Source organism: Geotrypetes seraphini, chromosome 6 (genome assembly GCF_902459505.1).
Source record: "Geotrypetes seraphini chromosome 6, aGeoSer1.1, whole genome shotgun sequence".
Lineage (NCBI taxonomy): Eukaryota > Metazoa > Chordata > Amphibia > Gymnophiona > Dermophiidae > Geotrypetes > Geotrypetes seraphini.
The window spans coordinates 87,141,777-87,160,707 of NC_047089.1; the positions used below are offsets into that span (position 1 = coordinate 87,141,777).

The following is an 18,931-nucleotide window of genomic DNA, read 5'->3' on the forward strand; positions in this document are numbered from 1 at the left end:
ACTGTTAAATATCTCATTGTCTTTTCAGCATGTTTTGTGTCCATGAGAAGAATAGTCTGTTTTACACACTCACATAGCCACACAGTAGCATCTGAGCATCTGAATTGAAACCAGTCTATACTTAGCCCGTGACTTCAGCAAAAAACAGGAAAAATGGTCTCACAACCTGTGAAAGTCTCCCATCATCTCACTGAGGTGGAAGAAGGGGTTGAAATGTACAAGAAGGTGAGATTAGCAGCTCAACACCACCTCCATGACCAGCTGGGTGAGAAATATGAGAGAGATGATAACCTCCATGACATAGGGCAGCAACAGAAGCAGAATCTTCAGAATAGAGCCAGGTTTCGATTAATGCAAGCAGTTGGAGAGAGTGAAAGGTTGCAGACATGAACAAACTTGTTGTTGACAGAGTGGACATTCCACAGGTCACAGAAAGGGAGAGAAGGGGAGAGGAGAGAAATAGAGATGAGATTGGAGGTGCTGTGTTGGGACCTGCATGAGCGGGGTGGGACTTTATTAGGATTGATATCCCTGGCAGAGCAAAAGAAGGAACAAGAGGATATGGAGAAGTGTTAGGCATGGGGAGATGGCGTCGTCGGCAAGATACACACAAGGAGAATGAGAGAGAGAAAGTCGGTTCTCTGCTTCATAGAGCAGCTTGTCAGAGAACTGATGAGAGGGAATGCCACTCTGGATCTAATCCTCAATGGGCTAAGAGGACCTGCAAAGGAAGTGGAAGTAGTGGGACCGTTGGGAAACAGTGATCACAATATGATCAAGTTCAAAGTTGAAGTAGGAATAACGAAGGGAAAGAGAACCACAGCGACAACTTTTAACTTCAAGAAAGGAAACTACGAAGCAATGAGAGTAATGGTAAGGAAGAAACTTAGGAACAGCTCAAAGAAATTGCAAACTGTAGAGCAAGCCTGGTCCTTATTCAAGGACACGGTGAGTGAGGTGCAAAATCTGTATATACCCAGATTTAGAAAAGGAAGCAAAAAGAGCCGAATAAAAGACCCGGCGTGGATAACTAAAGAAGTGAAGAAAGTGATAGGCGATAAGAAAAATTCATTCTGGAAATGGAAAAAGGACAAAACCGGGGAGAACTGGAAAGAGCACAGGAAACATCAAAAAGACCGGTAAGTTTGACTTCGGTTCTGAGGAAGATGGCGGAAGCGCTGATAAGACAGCATCGATGAGCATCTAGAAAGGAATAAATTGATGAAAACAAGCCAACATGGCTTCTGCAAGGGAAGATCGTGCCTAATGAACTTATTGTACTTCTTCGAAGGAATAAACAAACGAATGGACAAAGGGGACCCCATAGACATCGTATACTTAGATTTTCAAAAAGCCTTTGACAAGGTATCCCATGAACGCCTACTACGGAAACTGAAGAACCATGGGGTGGAAGGAGGCGTACAAAGATGAATCAAAAATTGGTTGGCGGGTAAGAAGCAAAGGGTAGGAGTGAAGGGCCACTACTCTTGACTGGAAGAGGGTTACGAGTGGTGTTCCGCAGGGGTCAGTACTCGGACCGCTGCTGTTCAATGTATTTATAAATGATCTATAAACAGGGACTAAGTGTGAAGTAATAAAATTCGAAGACGACACCAAACTATTTAGTGGAGTTAGGACTAAAGAGGACTGTGAAGATTTACAAAGGGACCTGAACAAACTAAGGGAGTGGGCGATGAGATGGCAGATGAAGTTTAATGTAGAGAAATGTAAAGTCTTGCATGTAGGAAACAGAAACCCGAAGTACAGCTATACAATGGGAGGGATGGTAATGGGTGAAAGTACCTTAGAAAAGGACCTGGGGGTAATAGTGGACAAGACAATGAAGCTGTTGGCACAGTGCGCAGCGGCCTCTAAGAAGGCAAATAGAATGCTAGGTATAATCAAGAAAGGTATTACAACCAGAACGAAAGAAGTTATCCTGCCGCTATATCGGGCGATGGTGCGCCCGCATCTGGAGTACTGTGTCCAGTATTGGTTGCCGTACCTTAAGAAGGATATGATGATACTCGAGAGGGTTCAGAAGAGCGACTCAATTGATAAAAGGTATGGAACCTTTCATATGCTGAAAGATTAGAGAAACTGGGGCTCTTTTCCCTAGAAAAGCGGAGACTTAGAGGGGACAAGATAGAGACTTACAAGATCATGAAGGGCATAGAGAAAGTGGAGAAGGACAGATTCTTCAAACTTTCGAAAACTGCAAGAATGAGAGGGCATTTTGAAAAATTAAGAGGGGACAGATTCAGAACCAATGCTAGGAAGTTCTTCTTCACCCAGAGGGTGGTGGACACCTGGAATGCGCTTCCAGAGGGTATGATAGGACAGAGTACGATATTGGGGTTCAAGAAGGGACTGGATAATTTCCTAAAGGAAAAGGGGATAGAAGGGTATAGATAGAGGACTAATATACAGGTCCTGGACCTGATGGGCCGCCGCGTGAGCGGACTGCTGGGCATGAAGGACCTCTGGTCTGACCCAGCAGAGGCACTGCTTATGTTCTTAAAGTGTTGAAGCTGTAGGGCTGTGAAGAGGGTGGAAGACAAAAAGGAGAATGAGGTGATGAATTAAGAGTGAGTGATGTAGTGGTGAGTTCAGTGGTTTGGGATGAAGAGAAAGATTGGGAAAAGTTGGTAGCAGGAGTAAGAGGTGTACAGGAGCCATAGAGGGGAAGGGGAAAGAAGTGGGCACCTGGTGCTGCTTAGATTAATGAGACGTGGGGCAGTTCTGTCCTAGGAATGGGCTGTGTGGTCAAATTACCTGGGAATTAGGTCTGCTTCTACTAGCTTCTTCTCATCCTCATTCTATGATACTATCGGGAGGGATTGCGCGTGAGAAGCATAGTTAAAGTATGCACCAGAGGTGAGAAAGTATGGGTAAAAATAAATTTGCTCTTGCTTTTGACAGATATGGATCAGGAAGTCTGCAATTAGTTCTTTTAAGTAGCTGGAAGGTGAAGAGTGGGAATGGCTCATTGGGCTTTAGTAAAGAAAGGGTGATCTTATTCTGGGAAGGCTTAGAAATGTTCCACAATTGAGCAGAGAGGGAAGATTATATTATTTTAGTGAGGCAGAGGGGACATCTACAGCAGATGTCGAATGTGGCCTGGGGATGGAGTTAGCAGCAGCACCACAAATGATGACATTATTGGTCAGAGAAATTTTTCTGAATCAATTTCAAAAATGTTAGCTGAAATTTGCTGTATGGAACCCCCCCCCCCCCCCTTCCAGCTAAACAGATCTTTATATTTGTCTTTCTTTTAGTTGTTTGAGTTGGGTCCAGATGGGGGAGATCATGAGACCGATGGAGATCTTCTTGCAGAGACTGATGTCCTGGCATATGACTGTGCAGCCAGGTAAACTATTGCATCTCAGGCCTAGATGGGAGGCGGGGAGTTTGGGAAATATTTTCTTTGTACTTTTACAAAGGGAAACTAAGTAAGGGAGATTTTATATTCAGTTTGTCTTTAAATTCTATGAGCTAGATTTGTAGACCCAGTTTTTATTGTTTGAAACTGGGCATCAGATATATCATGATCTACATACAGGTCTCATGACTGAGATACATAGCATACAAAAAAACCCAAAACAAAACTGAAGTCCGGTCACCAAATATTGAATACCATAGCTACCTATAAACCTTATAGACCACCCCATCCCCCCACTCCGCCTAATGCAGAAGGAGCAATATAGAGCACAACGTCCAATAAGAACAGAACTGAACAACAGTATACTAACAAATTCCAAGGATTCTCACCCAATACCCATCCTTTACATGAACCAAACTGGACCTAATGCAAGGGTTAATCTCTACCAGGGCCACTCTGCAATCCCATTCACAGAATACCTCCCTTCACTACCCTCCCAAATCCCCCCCAAGAGACCCTTACCCTCCCTCCCTCTAAGCAAAAAGAACCCCACTCCCGCCACTAAGACACTCTCTGTAGATATTAAGACAAGAGCATAAGGAGAAGATTGTATATATGGGTCCCAGATTCTCGAATATAACTTCAGTTTCCGTGACCCTCGCGCATCACGAGCCTCCCAAGTGGCCAGTTTGTACAACTGATTCTGCCAGTGCCAGAAGGCGGGCGGATCCTCGACCCTACAGTATTGTAATATACACTTAAGAGCCAATAAGCATAACTTCCTGCAATAGGTCAAGCTGCCCCTCGGTAAAGTCCCAAAGGCCTCCGGCAGGTTGAGCACAAATTGTAAGGATGTACCCCAAATTGATCTACCTATCAGTCCAGACATATAAATCACTATGCGTCTTCAAAATCATTGAATAACGGGACAATGCCAAAAAGCATGTTCCAATGTGTCCTCCATCAGCCCACACAATACACAGGGGTGACCTCCACTATAATATAACTGTTTTTGTGTATAATAAGACCGCAACAGTACCCTGCAATATGTTTCTCGTAACCAAGCACACTCCGACACTGATGGCGTTTAGCGAAGAGTGCGCCCCATATCCCAATGTCCCAAGTTCACTTGCAGTTCAGTTTCCCATCCCCGATGTATTGTTGCAAAATCTTTATCGAACAGCAATAGCTATATGCTCTTATGAAGCCCGGACACCGATAGAAATTCCTCCCGTTCTGTTGAAAAGAACTGACTGAGTTTGGATCCTAAACGTATACTCGGGTGTGCTCTGTCGAGGGAGGCGATATAGTGTCCCGCTTGATGATAAGCAAACTGTGCTTCCCAGGTATCTCCCACCACCATCCTGATATCTTCATAAGGCTTCACACTACCATCATCATAGAAATGTTCTAATGCAAAAATTCCATGGATTTCCCGTAGACCCAGGGCTCCTTTTACTAAGTTGCGATATTGTTTTTAGTGCACGCAGCAGTTTAGTGCGCACTAAACCCGTGCTACGCGGCTAGAACTAACGCCAGCTCAATGCTGGCGTTAGCGTGTAGCGCGCACTATTCCGCGCGTTAATGCCCTAACACAGCTTAGTAAAAGGAGCCTCCAGTTTTTGGTTTTTTTAAAATTCTTTATTCATTTCTACATCTTACATCAAGTGTATAAATAATTGACATTTAAAATTGAATACATCACTTGAATTTCTATTCTTTTTAACATTAATACATAAAATCTAATCCCTTCCCTCCCACCCCTCTCATAACATATGTATTCAAATATATCATATAAATATCTTTTTCTATTGATCTAAACATTTAATAAAATTCAGAATCCCCCCACTCCATCCCTTCATTTGCAATCGTACTTATAGTGGAAAAATGGTATCTATTCATTGCAATAATTTTTCAATGGCCCCCAAATCTCTTTAAATTTATTATAATTCCCTTTTTGTATAGCTATTCTTTCCATTTTATAAATGTGACACAACAAATTCCACCAAAAACTATAATTAAGTCTACTCCAAGTCTTCCAATTATTTGTGATGTGTTGTATGGCGACCCCTGTCATAATCATTAGGAGCCTGTTGTTTTTAGATGAAATTTGGCTCTTTGTTCAAATTGACATACCAAATAAAATTGTATCATACGATAATGCCACAGGATTTTCCAGTAAATAATTTATTTGACCCCAAATTGATTTCCAAAAGGCCAAAATAAAGGGACAATAGAATAATAAGTGATCTAGAGTCCCTGCTTCAAGATTACTTCTCTCGGTAATGTCCAGATCTCTTATAATTTGTAATCCGCCTAGAACCGCAAGGCACAGGCGGAATAGAAATCACTAATGTAATGTAATTACAATGCCAGCATCTATTAGACTTGGAGCTATTTAACTTTTGTAATCAAACTGGGGTCCAAAATGTTCTGTGTAAAAGAAAAAAGCCAAGTTTATCTCATAGATGCGGACACTGTAGATCTCATCCTCCAAGACCAAATTCGTGGCCATTGAGACACAGTAATTTGATGCTTAATCTCAATGCTCCAAATATCAGAGGATGAGCCGACACTGGCGCAAGCAGCAGGTTGAGGTTGCTGCTCGCACTGGGTACGTTAAAGAGGTACATGGGAAGGGGGCAGTAGTGGGGTGGAGAGGAGAACGGGTGATGGTGCCCGGGGCAGACCCCCCCCCCCACCCTTACTACACCACTGAATGGCAATAAAAGCCATGTCTCAATCCGTCCTCCTTTTTCTGGAGGGGGGCGGGGCGAGGAGAAAGATGTTGGGACCGCGTCGCCCAAGAAGGAAACCACCCAGAAAGATTAAGTTTGAAGGTATGGCACTTATTTTCAAAGTGGACTGCCGAGACAGGAGATGGCTGGTCCCCCGGCCCTGGGAGGCTCCGCCTCACCCTCAGTGTCCGGCTTCAGCACTCCGTGGTCGGTGCAGACCTCTTTGCCGCCTCCGCCTGTCTCCTGCGCACCTGGCTCCGGCGGCAGCGGCCTGATCAATGCTTTGCCCGTCCCGGAGTCTGAGAACTTCTACCCCGGAGTCCCATCGGCCCGGCTTTTCTCCAGGGCTTCTCGCCGGTGTCGCACAGTCTGTGCGCTGTGATGAATGCAGCGGCAGCAAAGCAGGGGTCCCCTGTCAGCCCCGGCTCCGGCGGCACCAACACACACCAACAACAGCAACGGGCGGCTTTTCCGCAGAAGAGGAATTCTTACAGTCACCATAGGCCTCATCTGGGGCAGTCTCCTTGGAGCAGCCGTTCAGGGTAGCGGCTGGAGCATGGGCGGTGTGTCGTGGGGAGGAATGCATGGAGGAGACCATCGCAGAGGAGGAGACAAGGGCATCCTGGGACTATCAACCAAGTCTCTTCCCTGAAGAAGCCCTTTTTCTGGGAACGTCGTCGCTCCTCCAAGACTTACTTGCTCCACTTCATCACTGACGCTGAAACCGTGGATTGAAGACAATGTTTTGTTTTTCTTTTTCTTTCCAGTTTATGAATTATTTTTAATCTTATTCATTGTTTTGCCACTTGTTTTGTTTTGTTCTATTCTATTTCTATCATTTAAATTTCTCCAGAATTCTATTGTTCAACGGTTCCTCCATTCTGCATCTATTCCTTTCTCTCCTCTCTTCTACCTTCCAAAGTACTTAGATCAATGCAGTCTTGTTAGAATGTTTATTTTCTTATTTTTTTCCTCTATCTCTATTTTTCACTTTTTTATTACTCTCCAGGTACTTTAGTTAGATTGTGAGCCTTCGGGACAGTAAGGGAATTTCTAAGTACCTTTTCTTACTTATAATTTTAATGTATATTTTCTGTAAACCGCTTAGAACCTAACGGATTAGCGGTATATAAGAAATAAATTACATTACATTACATTTTTAGGCTTCTTTTTTATTAATCCATTTATCACTTTATACCACTGCGTGGCCTGGTGGCCTGGGAAGTCCACCTGAAAGCATAAAAATTCCAAACTATATTGATTAAGACTTTTCCATTCAGGGAACCCTGCCTGAATAGCCTGCTTCAGTTGCAACCTTCTAAAGCTTTGTGATTTATTAAGACCATATTTATGTTCCAACTGTGAAAAATCAAGTTGTTTACCATTAGAAATAACATCGTCCAAAATACGTATCCCTGCAATCATCCAATGCTTCCAGATGGCCTTAAATCCACCAATTTGAATCTTGGAGTTTAGCCATATAGTTTGATTTGTTGATTTATATATTGGAATAGATGTTAAATTACTGACATATCGTAAGGTTTTCCATGTATCCACCAAAATTCTGTTTTCTTTATACAATCTAGGCATTTTGATACTGAGAACATGACATAATCGCAGTGGAAAATTAATCCACCGCAGCAAGAGGAATATAATAAATCTTCACACAAAAAAGTATTCCAATATATACCCACTACTATAGAGGAGAGAAGTAAGATAAGTAATTTATAAAAGGAGAAAAGACCTCAGTTTCTTCCAGGGAAAGACAAAAGTTCACCTGGAGGACCTCTATGTCTGCCACATTCAATTACAGGCAGCATAGGAAAAAACATCCTTGGTCAAAAACTCCATTATAAGATTATATCTGAAAAACTGTTAAACTGCAGTCCAGAATATCAATAATCACTTATCTCTTTGATTCACTGTCCTCAAGGTGGGAACTGAATCCAAACAGTTCAATTGATATTTCACCACGTTGACTTTCTTCCAAACATGGGAAAGGATATATATATAAGACTCCCGACAGGCCCTGTTTCGCTAAAAGAACGCTGCATCAGGGGAGGTCTCTAAAAGGATACAATATCACCATATAAATATTTTTTCAAAATATTTCAATGCAATAAAAAAGTAATATAAAAATATTTATATGGTGATATTGTATCCTTTTAGAGACCTCCCCTGATGCAGCGTTCTTTTAGCGAAACAGGGCCTGTCGGGAGTCTTATATATATATCCTTTCCCATGTTTGGAAGAAAGTCAACGTGGTGAAATATCAATTGAACTGTTTGGATTCAGTTCCCACCTTGAGGACAGTGAATCAAAGAGATAAGTGATTATTGATATTCTGGACTGCAGTTTAACAGTTTTTCAGATATAATCTTATAATGGAGTTTTTGACCAAGGATGTTTTTTCCTATGCTGCCTGTAATTGAATGTGGCAGACATAGAGGTCCTCCAGGTGAACTTTTGTCTTTCCCTGGAAGAAACTGAGGTCTTTTCTCCTTTTATAAATTACTTATCTTACTTCTCTCCTCTATAGTAGTGGGTATATATTGGAATACTTTTTTGTGTGAAGATTTATAATCGCAGTGGAAACATGAATCGACATTCCAACCACAACCAATCTGGGATATTGTCATTGAGCTCTGGGAGGACCCAATACATACCCTGGCACAAAATATAGGCTTGATGATATCTATAAAAATTAGGAAAATTTACCCCACCCTCTGTAATTGGCTTTTGTAGAGGTACTAAAGCGATTATTGGAGTTTTACCTAGCCAAACAAATTTTGTAAGAATATTGTTTAACTTTTTATAAAAAGAACCCTTAAAAAAAATGGTAACATACCCATTTGATAACAAACCACAGGCAATATCATCATTTTAATAGTTTGGACTCTCCCCCACCAAGAAAGATGTAAAGGATTCCATTGCTCGCACATTTCTGTTACCTTCTGTAATAAAGATTTTTCATTCTCTTTTATTGTGTCTTCCAGCGTATTTTTTATCCAAATTCCTAAATATTTTAATCCATCCTCCTGCCATACAAAAGGAAATGAATCAAATAAACCTTTTGTACAATGTACGTTTAGTGGAAGAACTTCTGATTTACTCCAATTTATCTTATATCCTGAAAATTTTCCAAATTGCTCAATCAATTCAAGTAAGCATGGAATGGTTGTTTCTGGATTTCTCAAATGAAGCAATATATCATCTGCAAATGCAGAGACTTTGTATTCCCGATCTGAGTAAGGAATACCCTGTATCTCCGTCACTTGCTGAATCGCTAATAACAGGGGTTCTAATACAATATCAAAAAGTAAAGAGATAATGGACAGCCTTGTCTAACCCCCATTTGTAGATTAAAACGCTCTGAGAAATTATTATTTATATACAATCTAGCAGCAGGGGAGCTATACAATGATTGAATCATTTATATAAATCCTGAACCTATGCCAAACCAATCTAATGCTTGATACATGAAGGTCCATTCTACACGATCAAAGGCATCCAAAGACACAGAAAAAACCGGATCGTTCATGGCTTTTGTTAAATTTAACATGTGAAAAGCCAATCTGGTGTTATTAGATGAATGTCTCTTAGCAACAAACCCAGTTTGGTGCATGTCAATAATAAAAAGGAGAGCCTTAGCTAAACGTAAAGCCAATGTCTTAGCTAAAAGTTTTCCCATCTACATCGATTAGCGAGATAGGCCTGTAATTTGAAACCAAAGTTTTTAAACTGACTGTCTCATATCCTTTTGAAAAAAAAGTGGAGCCTCTTGGAATCCTTTTCATGGCTAAGATGCATTTTCAAAAATATGTGTTTTCCAGTGATAAAACTGATTATTTTTGACCTTCTGCATTTGCTGTTTTCAAGGAAAATCAATGCACGTGGAGGGGCATTTTTGATAGGATATCTAAGTAAAATTTGGATGTTTTGGAAAAAAAGTCCAGAAATCCAGTACAGAAAATGTCTATTTTCAAGACAGCCAGACCTCTATTTTTTATTTTTGAAAATGACCTATTTTGGTCCTTAGGACTTCTATCTTTTTTGGCCATTTTCAAAAATAAAAATGTCCACATCAAAAATGCACAAAAACAAGTTTTACAGGCATCCAATTCCTCCCTAACTCCCTTCCTCACTTTCACACTCACCGATCCCGCTACACAGAGACCCCCGACAACCCCCATGCCCCTCACCCCATACCTTTCCTCAACACAGTTGACAGGGATGCTCACTCCTTTCTGCTGCCAGGCCCCATAGAACCCCGACACCCCACTCTAAACTGTGGCACTCCCCGAACTCTCAGCACCCCACCCTGACATCAACCCCTTACCTTCAATGACAATAGAGCAGGAGGGATGCCCACTCCCTCCCACCGGCAGGCCCGACTTCACAATAGATGCACCAGGGAGACACCTAAGACCACTCCTATGGGAGGGGCCTCAAGTGCCTAGGCCAAACCGGGATCCTTAGGCCCATCCGGGCTCCTTAGGCCCCTTCCAGGATGCACCAAGAAGGGGAAAGCCATTAGGAAGGCAGGCCTGCTGACGGTAGGGAGTGGGCATCCCTGTTGCCTGATTGTCATTGAAGGTATAGGGGTGTCGGGAGTTCAGGGAGTGTTGGGGTGGGCTCCCCGGGGGTTTGTGAAGGGTGCTGTGATTTGGGGTGGGGTGTCGGGATTCGATGGGGTCTGGCAGCATGAAGGAGTGGACATCCCTTCTGCCGATGGTGCTGAGGAAAGGTACAGGGGGGTGTATGGGTTGTCCGGGGGATGTTGGAGGAGTAGAGTTTAGGGCGGGGGTCTCTGTCTAGTGGGTTGTGGGTACGGTGGGAGGGAAGGGGATGGAGAGATGAATCGGATCTCCCTGCTGGTTCAGCTAATCCTGGCTGAGGAGTCCCCTATCGGCTGAGCCGGCAGAACTCTCCAAAACTGGCTCAGCTGATCGAGATTCCCCTGCAATCAGCTGATGGGAAGCCTGTGTTTTACTTTTTCCCCTCTCTTTGGGTGGTGGGAAGGGATCATGAGCACTGGGGGAGTAAGGGGGGGGGGGTTATGCATTAAACCTTCCAGTGGTCATCTTGTCAGTTCAGTCACCTTTAGGGCACTTATACCTGTTTTACATTCGTCTAACTCCTGGCATGTAAGTTCTGCCTAGGATGTCCTGGGAAAGCTTTGATTATTGCTTCAGGATGTCCAGGTTTAAGCCCATCCAAAACATACCTCCCAACACACCCTTTTAGCTCTGGATGCACACCAGCTTAGAAATGCTGCTGAAAATCCAGAAAGTTAGTTTTGATTATCGGCACTTGGACATCCCTGCTATTATGATTTAGGCAGCTTTTTGGATGTTTTAAAGTTTAGATTATTCCCCTCATAATGTCCTGGGATAGAATCTGATCTCTATATATTGGTTATTTCACAAGATTTAAGCAGGCTCTGCTTATTGGTCATCTTTCAGCATTTACAAGCAAGTACACTTAAAAAAAAAATTAAATTAGCTTTAAAGCATTTTCAGTTGTCTTTGCTATTTGATTTCTTTTGAAGGCCTAGGGTTCACTTAGCAAGCCCATTTTGAAATTCTTTCAGCATTATAAAATTTCTCTTTAAGCTTCTCAGTCTCTTTACCTGCAACTGTTCCATGACATTAGTTTTGTAAACCATCTAGGATAAATATCATAATCCTCAAAAATGAAAAAAAATTCATGAGTAATTCTACAGTCTCCCATGTGCAATGTATAAATCATGTCTAAGCAGAATAGAAATGCTTACCATGAACATAGTTCCTGTTCAGTAGGGGCAGTGAGCTACCATTTAATTTTAATTTGCTTAAACTTCACTTTTCAAATTTTACTCATGTTTTTTCACAGCTATTTTTTCTTTTTTCTTACCAGAGAAAAATATGCTATGATGTTTGATGAGCCTGTGTTGCTGCAGGCTGGCTGGTGGTATGTTGCCTGGGCTCGTGTATCTGGACCTAGTAGTGATTGTGGCTCTCATGGCCAGGCTTCTATTACTACAGATGATGGGTAATTAATCTCTTTTATTCATGAAAAGAAACAAGTATGGCCAGATGTATTAAAAGGGCTTTTCCTGTTTGAGGGGTAATTTTATAAAGCTTTTTTCTTTTACAATCCCACTCTATCACTGGACAAGTGGGTAGTCAGTCCTATCTCACGAGATCATCCCCTCTCTGACTTCCAGTTGTCTTCCTACAAGCGAAACAGTAGTAGTAACTAGTCTTTTCTGCTCGTGTTTATTTTTTTCTGTAACTTCAGTATTTTTGCAGATTTGTGTTTTAATGCTGTAGAGGTACCCCACAGGGACAGCTCTGGCTGTGGGAGATCGCACACTTTACTGGCAAAGTCTGTTTCCAGGGGGTTGGCTGCTTTGCAGTACACCCACCTGGACAGCTTGCATTCACTGATTGGTGCTAAGGGACCATTCTCTTGGGAGCATGGCTCACCCCAGATTTGTCTACTAGTGAGTTTAAGCGCAGGCTGTGTGGCTCTGTGTCTAGGATCGGGGCTGAATGCGTTCCTCCACCTCTTTGCATGTGATGCGTTTCCAGGTGAGGTGGATGTCTCTGGCTGAGGCATTTGGCCCAAGAGGCAATCAGAAAACTGGCAGTCAAGGTTACAGGGCTTCTTGAGGCAGATCTCCCTGTAAGTTGTTTCAGCTTCCATTTTACAGCTCCCAGCATAAAGCATTGCACAGTGAGTAACAGGCTGACAGCCTGTGAGATCGATTTTGGGGAGTCTCCAGAATTGGGTTTTCAGAGGTTTGGGAGTGAGGCCTAGGTCCCCCTACTCCAGAAATCCTAAAATCTCTATTTTTTATTAATTGATGTGAATTTCCCGGGATGTTTAATTATCAAAATCACTCCCACGGTGGCCATTTTGGATTTTCCTGATTTGAAATAAGTGCTTTTATCTCAAGACAAGCAGGCAGTATATTCTCACAAATGGGTGACATCATCCATGGAGGCCTGGTATGGACAGTGCAAAAATATACCATCACTTTAACAACTTTAGAAGTTTTGAGACCGCCCGAACCATACATGCACAAGTATCTTCTTGCACGCCATTGGCTCACGGGACCATTAGTTCTTCTTTTTTGTGGAGCTAAGAAGTTGTATTTTTGGAGTCTCTCCAAGTGTGTGTTTCTCCTCAGTTTTCCTTGCCTTCCTGTTGTTTCTGTTTCTTATTTTCTTAATTTTAATTCATTTTTTTGTATTTGAATTTTTCCAGCCTTTGGCCTTCTGGGCCTCTTTGAAGGCTTTCGGCATCGCCCCTTTTTCAGGCTTGTGATCACTCAACATCTGGTATGATTGATTCCTTCGACCTTGCTGCAACTATTTTTCCATTGATGTCCAAGCCTTATAGTGGCTTCAAGAAGTGTACTCTGTGCAACAGGACCATTTCAGTCACTGATCCAGATAATTGGTGTCTTTAGTGCCTTGGTCCTGAGCATTGGGTGGACTCATGTGCCCGGTGCTCTAATCTTCAAAAGTGTTTTTTGAAGGCTTGGATTTTGCAACAGGAGAAGCTGTTTGGGATGTCCAATTCACCTGCACCAAAACAAGTACCATTCTCTGGATGCATTGACGTCGACATTGGCACCCTGCTCAGTGTCGACTCCTGCGACACCACCAGCATCATCTCCTTAAAATGCTAAAAAGTGTTCTCATGCCTCAACGACTAGGCACACTGTGGCATCTTCTCAAGCATCGAGTCAGTTGATGCATGCCAAACGCCATCATCTATGGTACCAGCACAAACCATTCAAGATCAGATAAAAAGCTACTTCAAAGGGAGTTAGCAGTTATGCTTCAGGCACAAATATTCCAAGTTCCTCCCTCTTCTCCATTGGTACTGACTCACCGTCGTCATTCTACTAAGTCACCTTTGCCTCAACTTCACAGCACCTCTTCTCATTCCACATCGGATAGGCACCGTGGTACCGACAGAAAGTTTATCTTCTATTAAATTTATTTGTCAGATGGGAAAAGCTCTGCCAGTCAAAATTGAGTCTGAATCGAAGGCTGACCTTTTTGATACCTTGGACTTTGAAAAAATCCCCAAAGATTGTTTGAAATTTCCATTCCACAATTTAATGAGGGATACAATGTTTAAAAATTGGGAAATGCCTCTGCTCATTCCTGTGGCAGATAGAAAATTAGACTCCCTTTATTTTTTTATTTTATGTTTATTCATTTTATCAATAAAGTTACAAGTACTCACTTGTTTTGGTAATACAGAGAATAAGGTATTAATACATCATAAAGAGGAAATTTAACTATCTTAAGCAACTCATAATCTCTTCCTTAGACCACAAATTCATAAAGAGGGAGAACTCAAAAGACAAGATCATCAGATAAAGTCATATATAGCAATTAGGCATATGCTTAACGGGTTATACCAACATCTGCAAATTCAAAATTAATTATCCCTGGTTCAATGGAGCAGCTTTTTGGTGTCTAGAAAGGTCTTAAGCTGATCAGGTGAAAAGAAAGTATATTTAGTTCCAGCATACTTAACTAAACATTTACATGGGTAGCTTAGTAAAATAGAAGCCCCTAATGCCTTAACTTCTTATCTCATTTTCTGCGTTCTTGAGTGATTTTAATCACATCGGGGTAAACCAAACTCTCTGTCCGAGGAATAAAGCCTGAGAGAAATGAAAAAACATACACTTTACAGAGTTTAGGTCTTGTTCAAAAACAAATGAGACAAGAAGTGTTGTGCGAGATTGAATTTCTAAGGATTTCTCCAAAAAATCAGAAAGGTTATTAATATCCATAGATTGTAAATTCTCAGCTTCAGGTTGATTGTCCAATTTCTTTTTTTCAAGGAGATAGTATATGCGATTAATGGGCGGCATTGTTTCAAGTAGGATAGCTAATACTTCAGATAAATATTTCTTAAACATGTCGTCCGGTGTTACCCCTGTAGCTTTAGGAAAATTTAAAAGCCTGAGATTTAACCTTCTGTTGAAATTTTCAATTTGTTCAACTTTTCTTTGAATGTAAAGTTTATCTTTAACTAAGTTCCCAGTTAAATGTTGAAGAGATGTTATCTCTTTTCCTATCTGGTAAAGCTTGTTCATAGTATCTGTTCTAATAGAATCCACTGATTTAATTAAATTGTCTATTTTACTCACGACCATTGAAAATTGCAGCGTGGATTTCGTAACTGCTTTTTCCAGCCTTTGTAAGACACTCCAGACGCCGTCCAAAGTGACCACTGCGGGGGCGGGGATGGGGAGGGGGGTGGGCAAAGCACTCACTCCCTGGATGTCTTGAACTTCTGTAACCGCTTCCAGGTCAGCTCCCTCTTCGCGCATATGAATCAACCCACACGGGATTGGAGATGCAACAGCGTCGCTGAAATCTGATGCCGGTCACGGTGTTGGAGGCAGGGTATACGGAGGAGAAAGAGATGTTTCCAGCCCATAGACTCCGGAGGCTCCTTCCTCTGGGGTAACAGCAGGCAACTCAACTCCAACTGCAGATGGTGAGCTTACCACGAAGCGGTCCATCCTCGTCTGTCCTGGCAAAGAGGGATTCAGCCGAACAGAGCCCTTCCTTTTGGTATGCGGGATGTGTGTCAAACGAACGCCGAAAACACCAGCAGTTGTATTAAGAGGTAAAAAGTCGGGTAGGGAGAGAGCGCTTTCTCTGGCTGCTAGCCCGCCGCCATCTTGGTTCTCTAGACTCCCTTTATAGAGTACAATCATGCCCAGGGCTTGACAAACCTCAACTACAACATTACTCTCTCCTTGTTGAGTCTGCTTTTAAAAAATCTTCCAGCACCAGAACTTATGCCAGCGCTCCTTCAGGGAGAGAGGGCTATACACCAAACAGATTTGGCTGCAGGCTGTACCAGAATACAATGCGGACTAGTTGTATTCTCAGTTATAATTTTTTTTCATGCTATTTTAGTTTAAACAATTAGTTCAACAACTATCACATTATGAGCAGTATACTCCAGAAGATCTGCTAGAAGAATTAAAAAAAAAAAATAAAAAATACCCACGATCTCCTAGAAACTAGAAAATTCATTGCTAGGTCTATTTTTGATGCTTTTGACGTCACATCTAGAGCATCTGCACTATCTGTAACTATGTGTTTCTAATGTACAGGACTGCCTAGCAAATATTCCTTGTCTCGGTGATGAATTGTTTGGAGACAAAATCAAATAAGCTACACAAAAGATCACCAAACATGAATAATGCATAACTACACTTTCATAAGAACATAAGAACATAAGAAGTTGCCTCCACTAGGTCAAACAAGAGGTCCATCGTGCCCAGTGGTCCGCTCCTGCGGCGGCCCATCAAGTCCACGACCTGTGAAGTGGTTTCTGACTATTTCTGTACCCTACTTCCACTTCTATCTGTACCCCTCAATCCCCTTTTCTTTCAGGAACCTATCCAGACCCTCCTTGAACCCCTGTAGCGTGCTCTGGCCTATCACAGCCTCCGGATGCGCGTTCCATGTGTCCACCACCCTCTGAGTGAAAAAGAACTTCCTAGCATTTGTTCTAAATCTGTCCTTTTTCAATTTCTCCGAGTGCCCCCTTGTACTTGTGGCTCCCCACAGCCTGAAGAATCTGTCCCTGTCCACCTTCTCTATGCCCTTCATGATTTTGAAGGTTTCTATCATGTCTCCTCTAAGTCTCCGTTTTTCCAGGGAGAATAGCCCCAGCATTTCCAATCTGTCAGCATATGAGAAGTTTTCCATACCCTTTATCAGTTTTGTTGCTCTTCTCTGGACTCCCTCGAGTACCGCCATGTCCTTTTTGAGGTACGGCGACCAGTACTGGACACAGTACTCCAGATGTGGGCGCACCATTGCCCGATACAGCGGCAAAATGACTTCCTTCGTCCGGGTCGTGATACCCTTTTTGATGATACCCAACATTCTGTTCGCTTTCCTTGAGGCTGTCGCACACTGTGCTGACGCTTTCAGTGTTGTGTCCACCATCACTCCCAGGTCTCTTTCAAGGTTGCTCACCCCCAGCAATGATCCCCCCATTTTATAGTTGAACATCGGGTTCTTTTTCCCTACATGCATGACTTTGCATTTCTCAGTGTTAAAACTCATTTTCCATTTCCTTGCCCAGTCTTCTAATCTCGTTAAGTCCCTTTGCAAGTCTTCACAGTCTTCCTTGGTTCTAACCTTGCTGTAGAGTTTGGTGTCGTCTGCAAATTTAATAACCTCACAGTTCGTCCCTGTCTCCAAGTCATTTATAAATATATTGAACAGGAGTGGTCCCAGAACCGACCCCTGTGGGACTCCACTCGTGACCCATCGCCATTCTGAGTAATGGCCCTTTACTCCAACCCTTTGTTTCCTGCCTGCCAGCCAGTGTTTGATCCATCGGTGGATATCCCCTTGTACCCCATGGTTCCACAGTTTCTTTAGCAGCCGTTCGTGGGGTACCTTGTCGAAGAATTTTTGGAAATCCAGGTAAATGATGTCTATGGATTCCCCTTTATCCATCTGACTGTTTATTCCCTCAAAGAAGTATAGCAAGTTTGTGAGGCATGACCTTCCCTTGCAGAAGCCGTGCTGGCTTGCCTTCAGCTGCCCATTGATTTCTATGTGATCGCAGATGGTGTCCTTCATCAGTGCTTCCATCATCTTTCTCGGGACCGAGGTCAAACTCACCGACCTGTAGTTTCCCGGGTCACCCCTTGATCCCTTCTTGAAGATGGGTGTAACATTTGCTATTTTCCAGTCCTCTGGGATCTCCCCTGTTTCTAAGGAAAGGTTACATATTTGGCGAAATGTTTCTGCTATTTCGTTTCTCAGCTCTTTTAGTACCCTTGGGTGGATGCCATCCGGACCTGGTGATTTGTCGCTCTTTAGTCTATCTATCTGACGGAGGACGTCCTCCCGGCTTATCTCTAGTTTGGCCAGCTTCCCATCCCGGTCTCCATGTAAGATCTCCTCAGGTTCTGGAATATTGGATGTGTCCTCTCTCGTGAAGACAGACGAGAAGAACTTGTTTAATCTGTCAGCTATCTCTGTTTCCTCTTTCACCACTCCCTTCCTGTCTCCATCATCCAAGGGTCCCACTTCCTCCCTGACCGGTTGTCTACCCTTCACATACTTAAAGAATGGTTTGAAGTTTCCTGCTTTCTCTGCCAGTCTCTCCTCCTCTTTTTGCTTTCCTTATCACTCAGTGACATTCCTTTTGGTGCCTTTTGTGTTCATCCTGGTTGCCCTTGGTTTGGTCCTTTTTCCATATTCTGAACGATGCTTTCTTGTCGCTTATCGCCTTTTTCACTGCATTTGTGATCCACACCGGGTTTTTTGTTCGGTTCTTTTTGCACCCTTTCCTAAACCTGGGGACGTACAAGTTCTGTGCTTTGTGCACCGTGTTCTTGAGTAGGGACCAAGCTTTTTCTACGGTCGCCATCTTCCCTGAGCTGCTGCTGAGTTTCTTTCCCTCCATTTTCCTCATGGCCTCATAGTTCCCTTTTTTGTAATTGAGTGCTGTAATTGTGGTTCTCCTCACTTTTGGTGTTCCTATTTCTAGCTTGCACTGAATCATGTTGTGATCGCTGTTTCCTAGTGGCGCTAGTACTACCTCCTTTGCGGGTCCCCCTAGCACGTTGAGGATTAGGTCAAGAGTGGCTTCTCCTCTTGTTGGTTCCATGACCAGCTGTTCCATGAAACAGTCCCTTATAGCCTCCAGGAATTTTGTTTCCCTTGTGCAGTTTGAGTGTCCGATACTCCAGTCTATGCCAGGGTAGTTTAAATCCCCCATCACCACCACACTACCGCTTTTGCATACC

The 18,931-nt window shown here is 42.8% G+C and overlaps 1 protein-coding gene across 9 annotated transcripts in view; it reads left to right on the forward strand.

The window, feature by feature from the left end:
* Nucleotides 1-18,931, forward strand: part of MYCBP2 (MYC binding protein 2) — a 977,923-nt gene that overhangs the window by 397,647 nt on the left and 561,345 nt on the right. For all 9 annotated transcript variants that reach the window (XM_033949399.1, XM_033949405.1, XM_033949401.1 and 6 more), the window contains 2 exons: nt 3,279-3,370; nt 12,019-12,153. In XM_033949399.1, coding sequence (XP_033805290.1) covers nt 3,279-3,370; nt 12,019-12,153 — 227 coding nt within the window. The remainder of the gene's footprint in view (nt 1-3,278; nt 3,371-12,018; nt 12,154-18,931) is intronic.